Here is a 12,489-nt window from a genome sequence, read left to right as displayed (position 1 = left end):
AGGCATAGTTGATTGATCAACAACGGAAAACAGAACAGTCACGCGAAGAACTTGTTACTACTAGACGACATACGGCTAAAATCATCCGAAGGGTTAAAAGAAAGTATCACACGGAGATGTTACACTCTATTGACGAAGCATTTACTCAACATAAGACAAGATATTACTATAAAACATTTCAGCAATACCAAACTAATTATACTCCCCCAACACTCCTAATGAGAGATACTAATGGAAAACAGGCACATACTAATCAAGATAATGCGGAAATTTTAGCTAGATACTTTGAGAACTTACTTAACAGTGAGGAACCTTCAGAATATCTGCAATATGACACATCCAAAAAATAGGATACCTTTAGAAAAGGTTATACTGCCCGTTTATAATGAAGTACGAGCAGCAATTGATTCCCTTAAAAATTATAAAGCACCGGGAGAGAACCAAATCGTCGCAGAGGTATGGAAGAATGCTAATGACCAAACCGTTCAGAATCTACATAAACATCTTATAGATATTTGGAATACTGCTACAATGCCTGAAGAGTGGAATATGGCAATAATTCAACCATTGCATAAAAAGGGCGATAGATCTGATCCAAATAATTATCGGGGAGTATCATTATTGGATATTACATATAAGATTTTATCTAAGATTATCTATAACAGAATACAGGGACATCTTGACTGTGAACTAGGGGAATATCAAGGTGGATTTCGTCCAGGAAGAAGCTGCCCTGACCAAATCATCAGTTTAAAATGGATTATGAAACATCATAGATCTAGAAACAAAAATTTAGTTATTACGTATGTTGATTTTCAAAAGGCGTATGATAGTATACATCATGAATCACTGTTGAATGTCCTTCAGGAATTTGGTCTACATTCCAAACTTATTAGCCTGATTGGTATGACTCTTAAGAATACTCAATCTAAAGTTAGATTCAGAAATGAGTTATCTAAATCATTTGCAATTACAACAGGCCTCCTCCAGGGAGATGGACTTTCACCATTATTGTTCAATTGTGTATTGGAAAAGGTCATGCGAGAGTGGACTAAGGTATGTCCTCCAAAAGTCAAAATTGGAAAAAATATCAAACTAAATTGCTTGGCATTCGCGGATGATCTTGCGATACTGGCAAATGGTTTCGAAGAGGCTAAAGTTCAATTGGAAGAACTTGCAAATGTAGCGAAAAAAGTTGGATTGCAAATTTCGTATGATAAAACAAAAATAATGCCTACTTTCAGAACTTTAAATTCAGAGCTATTATTAAATAATAATAAACAAATTGAAATTGTAAGTACATTTAAATATTTGGGTGAAAATCTCACTTGGAATTGCAATGAAAAACCATCAATAGAGAGCAGAATATATAAACTGAAGCAGGCACAACGGATAACTTGGCCTACATACAAAAAGAAATGTCTTTCGATTAATGCTAAATTTAGGCATTATAACTCTGTTATTAAACCAGAAGCAACTTATGCTTGTGAAACATTATTTAAATTCAATACTAGATCAACAACAGAACGCTTACAACAAGTTGATCGAAGGATACTCAGGACGATCATAAACAAGAAACATCAGGTGGATGGACAGTGGAGATTGTTGCCGAATTAGGTTATCTATCGGGAAAGTGAGTCCATCACAGACACGATGAGAAAAAGAAGAATTGCCTTTTTTTGTCACATATTTCGACTAAGTGATAACAGAGTTTTAAAACAATTATTTAATTACTTTTGGAATAATAAATCAAAAAACAATTGGTTTAAAGAAGTCCAAAGTGATTTGGAGGAGTTGAATATTACCATGCAAACCATAGAAAACAGAGGCGAGAAAAGTATTTTGAAGAATAAACGCATCAGGCTTCCTCTGACCACTGTACAGAGGAAACAATATGTTATAGCGGATGCGGAGAGGGCAGCCAGGTCAACCAGACTCAAGACTTTTTGGGAGAAGAAAAGGAAGACAAATTTGTTGTAGTCTGATTTAAGTGCTCCAATGTGAGCGTAAACTCTGTAAATAAATAAATAATAATAATAATAATAATAATAATAATAATATCAGCGGGAAAACCATAGCTATTGTCGGGTTTGGAGGAAATGCCTACTCCCAGCCCTGACCAACTAGGCGTGAACATTATCCTGGCAGAAGGTATAAAATGCCCTCTGGGGCTCATTACCTCAATTGTAACAACGCTACCGATACTGCGGTTGCCCAGCTTAATACTTTGGCTTGTGAAGTATCCATGGAGCACACCTTGGTCGACGCAAGCAGGTTGTCGGATTCTGGGGATCTGCATCGAGCGCAGAGGGAGAGTCGGAGCTCTAATACCTCAACGTTCTCAATATGCCGGACACAAATGATCAGACCCAAGAGAATCTTTAAATTAGGAACCATCAACATACAGACCATGATCAGAGTGGGGAAACTGAAACAAGTCCTAGATTCAATGAGAGAACATGGAATCGGCTTACTGGCTCTACAGGAAACGAGATTCAGAGATGAAAATATGGTGGAATTGAAGGATATGTAATATTGAAGGGTAAACCGGGTATCAGGATGAAGCAACAGCCGTTTTTGTTTGACACAGCATTTATAGTATACCAAAGCTTCTTGAATAGTATCATTGACTTGGAGGGGTGTGAATGAGAAACTGTCATACTTGATGATGAAAATTGGCAGTAAAACTTATACACACTTGTCAATACACATGCCCCCACAAATGATAAGAACAAAAAAGACAAGGCAGGGACAGAGAACTTCTGGAACGCGCTGGATACGGAAGCAAACAAGAGAGGTGTCACGATCTTGCTGGGGGATTTCAGTGCACAGTTAGGCACTGAAAGGAGATTCAAAGGCCCTGTAGGGGATTACCCTGTGCACAAGAGAACAAATAAGAATGGAGAAAGGCTTGCAAACTTGTGCAAAAGATACAAGAATCATCACCACACACTATGAAGAAGTCTTGTGATATTCTTCTTGCATCCGGGAGCTTCCATCCAACTCCTAGGCCTTTCCTATCCCATCGTCGCCATAAGACCTATCTCTGTCGGTGCGGTGTAAAGCCACTAGCAAAAAAAATAAAGATATTCTTTATATTCTTCTTATCACTGCGAAGAGTAGATACACTTTAAAATAATTCATAATCTTTGATGAGACGCTGGCAAGAAAGCATGCGTACAATTGGAGAAGGAGGGAAGAAGAATCTTGAGACATATATGGGTCTCCAAAAAGCAAGGTGAAGTCTGGGTACACAGATCAAGGCAGGAACTATATGAGAGTATAGAACCTATCTCGAGTGTGATAAGAAAGAGAAGGTTAGGATTTGTTGGACATCTCATGAGGATGGATGACAGTAGGCTGACGAAGAAAATATGGAATGCAACCTGCTTAACTGGAAATAAGTGGATGAAGGAAGTCAGAGAAGATTGGAAGACTATTGGCATAAAGGAAAAATATCCACTGTTGACAGTACAGGCTAGGTCCAAATACAGAAAGCTCATGGAAGGTCACAGATGGACGGACACCAGGATCCAAATTCAGATCACGTGAGCAGAGAGAAAGAGGAGTGGAAGAATGAAGAGGTATTGGGAAGAAAGAAGACGTGCCGAGCTAGTCAGTCGTGATCCTCAGGGGTCGTAACGAACTGAATAGAATAATAATAACAATAACAACAATAATTTACTCTAGGCCTACTTAATGGCAGATTAACCGAATCTCTCTTGGGCGTCTATGGCTGAGTTTTAATGAATTTTGTCGGGTAAAAACCAAATGTATCACCGGAGATGTATTACGTGATGTAGATGTTGTTTCCCATAAGGGAACATGAAATATTTGTCCTGAATGAGTAAATTTATAATACCAATTATAAATGGTCCGCTGTTAGACATTAGGTGGAAAATTTATAATGTCCAATAACGGACCATTTATATTGGATCTATTACGTTTTATTTAGGAATTGTGGAAGCAGTCCATAGAGGGGACTGCGTAACTCAGTGACTTCATTTAAGTTATGATCTCGGTTGCTAAGGCAATTGATATAAATATATATATTTTCACTTTACTTCATTAGCTTGCCCTTTTCACTCTCTTAAAAATGGTTAGATCCTGCTCTATAGTAGTATAAGAATGTGCTGTTTCCGTCATGTGGATATTCATTGCCAAATATCTTTGGTATTTATTAGAGTTAAAGTGCTCTAAATATCTGCTGGAAAAGCTTCTTCCTGTTTGTTTTACATATGAAAAACGTCACTGTGAACAAGTGAGCTTGTAAATCCCTGATCCAGAAAACCGATCTTTTACGGGGTTAACAGTGTTGTGATTTAGAAAATGATTCTCGTTTGTGTTACTCGTGGTGAACGAAGCACTGAAATTGTATTTTTTTTATATATTAGAATTTTGGTGTATGCTAGAGCTATTGTGAGTGAAGGTGGCATACCTGGTCTCTTTTGGTTTGTCAGGGATTAACGTTGAAATTTGTCTTTGTTCTACTTTATTTATAATTTTGTTGACCATGTTTACTTTATAGCCATTAAACCTAGCTATATTTGGTATGAATTGGAGCTCCTTATTATGGTCCTTACATGAAAGGGGGAGTTTGAAAGCTTGGTATATTAGGCTGTAATAAATACGCTCTTTTTTGGGCGTCCAGATGAAAGGAATTGTTTCTTACTGTAACGGTGGAAACGTAGGGTTTCTAAAGATTTGGTAACTAAAGTCATCTTTTTGTGTTATAGTAACATCTATGAAATTTATGGAGCCATTAACTTCATCCTCCGGAGTGAATTTTATTTTTTGATCTAAAGAGTTAAGGAAATGTAACATATTGTTACTGCTATTGTGGCGTTGATCTATGACCGCGAACATATCTTCAACATAGTGGATCCAGAGCTTTAAACCTTTTGTATTTTGCTCATGATTTTAGTATGTTCTAAATGGTCTAGGTAATTGTCATCTAAGACACCTGAGGCCGGAACCCCCATAGGTAGGCCTTCTTGCTAATATATTTTTTGATTAAATGTGAAATTTATTCACGAAGCACAAGATACAGCCACACTGAGCAAATTTCACTTGCACTGTCAACAGACTAATTAACAAATGTAAACTTTCATAATAAAATATAACAAACATAGCAAAATAGAACAAGATCAGGTACACAGCCTACTAATAAGAACTGTCCAAATCGAAAACCATGTGAATGTCCATGTTCATAGCCAAGTTGTCGTGGGTCAAGAAGACGGTATAATCCCTTCACATCAACTTATCTTTAAGAGACTATTTACACCCCTCTCGAATATGGTTTTATTTGATGCTATATCAAGCTCTTGTTTCCTATTAATATTGTTAAAGTGTGTTGGGAGGCGAATTAGGAAAGATCATTGAAGTATTGAGTGCTGAGTGTGGGGAATGTGGAGGTCTTTGGTTTTGGTGGAGGGGGAAGGAACACAGAGAGAGAAGAGTGAGACAAGATGTTCCCAGCGGTAATGCCCATTTAAGATCCCGTGGAGCAAACCCAGGTCAGCTACCTGTCACCTGATGTGCAGCGGTGACACATTTATTGCCCTTAATACCTGTTGCATAGACAGATTTCTGAGCTTGGGGTTTCTGTACCTTATAGTTGCAGCAAAGGAGGACACTGCTCTGTCTAACTGGTTAGTGTTGGAGGGGGAGGCTGTTGTCCAAATCATAGAGCAGTAGTTAAAGAGAATTATGAATAATTCTTAGGATTCTTAAGAATTCATCTATTTCTAGCTTACTGAGGTGACTTTGTCTCCTTAAGTTGTCTTGGATTATTTTAATGGTTTCTTCTATAGGAACGTTAGAATACATATTAAAAATAACAAAAGAGTATAAAATATGGTTCGATGTAACCTTTAACTTTTGTAATTTATTACAGAATTCTATGGAGTTTTTTTTATGGGAATACTGTTATTGAAACGTTAATGTCGTCTGAGGAAATTATGTACTATTGAAGTCCTATATGTAGGACTGTTTCTGAAATTAATAACTGGTCTGATGGGGACCTCAGCCTTATGTATCTTACGTAGAGCTCTGGCTGTGTGTAAGCCAGGGTTCATATTAATCAATTTTTTAGATTCCTGCTCGTTTAGCAAGAACGTTGTGCTCTCTAAAAGAGTCTTTTAAGATCTCACTATATTTAGGTTGTAGGTGCTTTATCTATTATTGAAAAAGTATCATCATTAAAAAATACTTCTGTCTTAGAGATATAATCCTTTTTGTCGATGATGACGGTAGTGTGACTGTTATCGGTTTTGGTGACTATCATGTTGCTCTGTTTTATTTTTTAATTCCTTATTGTATCTATTGGTGTTACGTGAAGATATAGCTATGATTTAATTTATCATGTTAGGAAGCTTTTTTTAAATTTCATGTCTTGACGCAAGTGTGATGAAACAGGTATAACTTGGAAACAGTATTCTCTCACCCATGGGTAACTAATGCAGATATCGAGCTCGAATTATTATTATTATTATTATTATTATTATTATTATTATTATTATTATTATTTAATGATTATGGTTATTATTATTTACGTAGTTGAATGATCGTATTGTGTGTGAGGTTATGTCATGAAACATGTGTTGTACATAGACACTTATATCAGTTCCGTTAATGTAAGTACCTGTAAATTAATATTGTAATGTATTCTAACTTGTATATATAAATTGTAATCCATAATTGTGAAACACACTGTAACTTCCAGAATGGTAATAGGCACGAGAAGGGTTGAGAATATTCTGTACATTATAACCTATGTATTAGACACTCCAGAATTTTCACAAAGATATATTTTTGTAAGGTAACTTTCTAGACGCCTGGCCAGGCAGATATATAAGGAGACGATCTTGACGGTGACAAGAGAGTCATCGGAAGTTGGTTATTGAGAGTTGTCATCTCGATGTGCAGCGATTGGCACTTGTCCTTAAATGGCAGTTTGTGATGTGAATGTTTTGTTTTTGGAAACAGTGATTAAGCTTATGTGTGTAATTTGTAAATACATGTAAATAAAATAATTGTACCAACTGACAGCATCTCGTGTGCATCTGTGTGGATACGTTAGTCTCAGGTCATTCCGCTGAGCTATACAAAGTTTCGACAAGTTAGATTCTCTTTTAGCTATAGTAGTAATGATTTCATAATCTTTGTGAGAGTTAGGCCAATTAAACTTAGGACCTTTGTTGGGAATATCTAACTCTACTTTTGTAAAGTGAACTTTAGACAGATTAATTGTCAAGGGAACTTTGTCTTCTTTTACTTTTGTTAGAAGTAAGAGCCATGTTTTCATGACAAGGACCTTTGAGATGCGCTAGTTTCCTATCTAATGACTTTTGTTTGCTACTCAAGATGGTTTCCATTTTATTTTGGTCATGGATCTGAAAAGAATTCCATTCTAGAGGGACCAGCAGCAAAGGGGCGTTTAAGTGTGCTTTGTATAATTGTGTATTAAGAAATGCTTTCTTTTTAATGCAAAAACTTGATTTTGTTTTTTAGCCAAATTTTATTCACTCTATTTTGGGTTTCTCGGTGCTGCAAGGATGGTGTCTGCTTTTTTTGAACCTGCTTTAGAAATTTAGCATTAGACATTTCTTTAAGCATTCTTTAAGGAAACATAAATCTTAAGTTATTCTACCAATTTTAATCTTAAGATTAAGGTATTTATTGGGGATGCTTTGTGCCTGGTTGCTTTAATATTGCAAGTTATAAACTTCATGATCGGGTCCGTATTGAACTTTGTATAAGCTTATGAAAGAAGTGTCTCTTGGAAGTCCATCTTTTCAATACATTGTTTTTTTATTTATTAGAAATCAAAAATATTATTACATGTTAAAAGCCTATGTTTTCACCAGTTACAATAAAAAACAATTCCTTTCATCTGGATGCCCAAAAATGAGCGTCTTATTACAGCCTAATATACCGAGCTGTCAAACTCCCCCTTTCACGTAAGGACCATAATAAGGAGTTGCAATTCATACAAAATATAGCTAAGTTTAATGGCTATAAAGTAAACATGGTCAACAAAATTATAAATAAAGTAGAACAAAAACAAATTTCAGCATTAATCCCTGACAAACCAAACCAGACCACGTATACCACCTTCACTTACAATAGCCCTAGCATACACCAAATTTCCAATATATTAAAAAAAAATACAATTTCAGTGCTTCGTTCACCACTAGTAACACAAACCAGAATCATCTTCTGGATCAGGGATTTAAAAGCTCACTTGTTCACAGTGACGTTTTTCATATGTAGGACAGACAGGGAGAAGCTTTTCCACCAGATATGTAGAACACTTTAACTCTAATAAATACCAAAGATATTTGGCAATGAGTATCCACATGAGGGAAACAGGACATTCTTATGCTACTATAGAGCAGGATCTAACCATTTTAACGAGATTAAAAAAGGGTAGGCTAATGAACTAATATGAAAATATCTACATTTATGTCAACCGCATGTAGGACAGACAGGGAGAAGCTTTTCCAGCAGATATTTAGAGTACTTTTACTCTAATAAATACCGAAGATATGTGGCAATAAGTATCCACATGATGGAAACAGGACATTCTTATACTACTATAGAGCAGGATCTACCCATTTTAAAGATATTTAAAAAGGGTAGGCTAATAAACTAATATGAAAATATATATATTTATATCAATTGCCTTAGCAACCGAGATTGTAAGTTAAATGATGTCACTGAGTTAATCCCCTCTATGGACTGCTTCCACAATTCCTAAATAAATTGAAATTATTATATACTTCTATTCAAATCACAAATAAATCCTCTCTGGCTATAACATCACCCACCAACAGGCCCCCTGCAAACATAGTTCCCTCCGTCCCCACTTCCCCCTCTCCTCCAGCATACCCATCCACACAGAGCAAATACAACACTAGACACGCAGCCTTCACTTCGGCCGTATCAACATACTCCGGCTCCTAGGCTGTCAGCAGCAAAGTGTGGACGACAATTGGGTACACCTAACGCTATTTGTCAGTTTTCTGTCACTTAACCCCATATATTTTCATCTGAAATTATAATTAAGTTATTTCTCTTCCCCCCCCCCCCCCCCCCCCGTTTTTCGTTTCAGACAACTTCTTACCAGAAACGGAATTTCTAGTACTAAACATAACATTCAGCTATAGGAAGAACCCCGAAAGTCCCCTCTTCCACTTTGTTCACAAGAAGCATACAAATCAAGCCCACTTAATTGATTTTAAACAGCCACAATTATGGCCTGAAGTGATAGCACTTTCATTCCAAGAAGAAACAAGTTTTAAAAACATAAATACAAAACGAACTTGAATGTTCATAGACATTAACTACCATATATGATCCTGGTTATTTTATTCACTATGATATTTTATGCATCAACATATGTTATTTTTACCCAAGTGTTCATTTTATCTTAATAAGTGTGATTATGTGATTATTTAAATGTTACAAGCGTATATGGCATATCAATCTCTTATAAACTTCCCGTTGCCCTTTTTGAAAAGGCTGTCTGGTGTTGAAGTGTACAATCTGACACTGTCAGTCATCAAACAGTTTGAAACTACTTGTTTCATGATTTTAAGATTGGTTAGAGGAAACCACGAGATAATTATGAATATGATGAGACGACTATCTAATGGAAAGGTACTGAAGTCTCGGATTCCTCAGTCTACCAATCAATACCGACCTCTATTCCTAGCCTTTGACCTATGTAACATGCCTAAAAATGTCAGGGGATCACTTTTAGAAAAGACCATGAACGAGGGGAAAGAAGGAATTATTGCCTGCCAGTGCACCAACCAACATCCTAGTAGTGCTGAGAGGTGGATAGTGGAGAAATTTACACTAGTTCAATGTATGCACTCCCAGCTGGAGTAGAAAGGCATGTAGTGTATAGCAGAAGGCGATGGTCTAATACCTAAACGTGTACAGGTGTGATGAACTCCACAATCAAGAATGAATTTACTGTATTTTATTCTCTTTAACTTATTTCTGTGTATTAACATTGTTGCCTCCAGAACACATTACAGTTTAAAATATTGTAGTCTACTGTGCTATTAATATGCAATTATTTTACAGGAGTGTCAGAGCAGCAGGAACAGCAGCAGCCACCGCTACTGTGAGACCACTGGCTTTCCACAGTTTTAGATGATAGGACAGTTGTAACCGACGAGTGCTCGGATCTTGTCGATGAAGTGTCCTTATGAATCCAGCGTAGGACTTCTTGTGTCAGTCTTCCATCTGTTTATTCTTATAGTGTTGCATGCCCAGCTCATTTCAATTACAATTGCTACTTTTACACAGGTTTTAGATCTAATCCAGACATTCATCTTTCTGTCTCTTTGGATTATTCCTAGTATTGTTCTCCATCCTGTCTGTAATTTCTGCTGAGTATGTAAATGCTATTCTTTAAAAGGTTTTTACCATTTTAATACAATTGTTATTTAAATGAAAATTTGTTCATTGTTTCTTTATCTTTGTTGATTTCATTTCAGTCTGTGCTGTGTGACATATTTGCTTGTGTTTCTCTTCCATAATGCATATTTTACAACTTAAATTGTTTATTTGTTATGTTTGTAAATTATATTAAATGAAAAGTTACATTACTAATAATTATAATCAGGACTCAGATTTTGAAAACTAATCAATGCACTAAAATGACCTATAGAATGACCTGAAAGGAATCAAAATGACTCAAAAACAGTTTTAAAAAATCAAAAGAAGATATTCATCTACTCAGAATTGCATTTTCATTCATTTCTAAAAGATATTTCAATAGCCACACTAAAATACTATTTTACACCTGATCGATCGCTAAAACCTACCCTTTGCCTGTCACTTTCTCAGTTGTTCAGATTAGCTCCAACATCTTATCACTTCAGTACAAAGTTACTTTCTCAGTTCCCTAACTGAATGCTAAACTTCTCCACACCATTTAATTCAAAGCTGAAATCATATGGAAGTAAATTAACCCAGACATCCAGACAATTAATCCAGAAATGAAATAAAAATGTTAGTGCTGAACTGTAGAAGTATTGTAAAGAAAGGAATCGAATAAATTAATTCAATAGATATATACTTTCCAGATATTGTAATAGGAGGTAAATCATGGCTGAGGAATGATATAATGGATGCAGAAATTTTCTCACAGAACTGGAGTGTGTATTGTAGAGATAGGATAGGAATGATAGGAGGGGGAGTATTCATTCTGGTGAAAGAAGAATTTGTAAGCTACGAAAAAGTTAAAGATGACAAACATGAAATTCTAGGTGTAAGGCTCACCTCTAAAGATAATAGGCAACTTTATGTCGTTGGAATATACAGACCGGGAAAGGGTAGCGCTGATGCTGATTCGGAATTATTTGATAAGATAATCAGCTAGGTGGGAAACGATAAGAAAAAGAACTTGATTGTAGCGGGTGATCTCAATTTACTAAATGTCAATTGGGAAGCTAATGCGAACAACAGGAAGCATGACCAACAAATGGCAAATACTGTAAGTTAATATGGGAAGGGCATCTGCTTCAGAAAGTGATAGAACCAACTAGAGGGAAGAATATTCTGGATGTGGTGCTGGTAAAACCAGATGAGCTCTATAGAGAAACCGTAGTAATAGTTGGTATTAGTGATTTTTGTGGTAGTTAAAAATAAATGTGAAAGAAAGGAAGGTTTTAAAATGAGGACTATTAGGCAGTACCATATGGCTGATAAAACCGGCATGAGGGAGTTTTTAAAATGTAAATATGATCGGTGGAAAGCGGTAAATAAAAATGTAAACATACTCTGGGATGGGTTTGAAGCAATTGTTGAGGATTGTGAAAATAGGTTAGTACCTTTAAAGGTGGTAAGGAATGGTAAAGTAAGAAGAAATTGAAGGAACTTACTAGGAAATTGAATCTAGCAAAGAAGTCAGCTAAGGATAACATGATGCATACCTGCCAACTTTTGCAGTTTATCCGTAAAATTTATGGAAATTGCAGCATTTTACAGTCTTACGGATGGATGGTGCCATTTTACTACTTCGCGGACAGAAATTTGAAATGTTAACATTCAATAATCGCTCCACTTCTGTACAATTGATTGTTGGAGTGGGTCGAAGTACGCTCGATCTTGGTCAAAGGCAAGTCCGCGATAGTCGATAACTCATTCTTTGATATGATTGGTATTTTTAACCGTGTGATCTTTGTGTCGTTATTGGAATTGACTATAAAGCCGGAATAATTGTTCTTCCGTGTGAATCTTAGGTGTCAGCAGGCTTTGCTCCGAAAATTCTTTGTTCCGCTCCGTTCGCTTGTTGTAATTTAACCTATATTCGTTGACGTACTTTGTTCACGAAATTTGCGTTCCGCGAACGTTTTCGCCTTTTAAGGTTATGACATATTTTAACGAAGTGTTTGAGTTTTTGTGTTATAACTTCGTGCTTCGCAGTTTCCTGTATTCATTGGACTAATTACATTCGTTCCACTAACT

General features: G+C 36.1%; 1 protein-coding gene across 2 annotated transcripts in view; it reads left to right on the top strand.

Annotated features, from left to right (window-relative positions):
• Positions 1 to 10,514, top strand: part of LOC136874950 (uncharacterized) — a 76,356-nt gene extending 65,842 nt beyond the window's left edge. For both annotated transcript variants that reach the window (XR_011018319.1, XM_068227939.1), the window contains one exon: positions 10,099 to 10,514. Coding sequence is in view for 1 of the 2 variants with exons in the window: in XM_068227939.1 (XP_068084040.1) it covers positions 10,099 to 10,167 (69 nt within the window). In the remaining variant the exon portion in view is untranslated. The remainder of the gene's footprint in view (positions 1 to 10,098) is intronic.
• Positions 10,515 to 12,489: the final 1,975 nt, after the last annotated feature.

Source organism: Anabrus simplex, chromosome 5, assembly GCF_040414725.1.
Source record: "Anabrus simplex isolate iqAnaSimp1 chromosome 5, ASM4041472v1, whole genome shotgun sequence".
In the NCBI taxonomy this organism is placed as follows: domain Eukaryota; kingdom Metazoa; phylum Arthropoda; class Insecta; order Orthoptera; family Tettigoniidae; genus Anabrus; species Anabrus simplex.
Note: the sequence above shows the minus strand (reverse complement) of the source record. Positions and strands in the feature narration are given on the sequence as shown.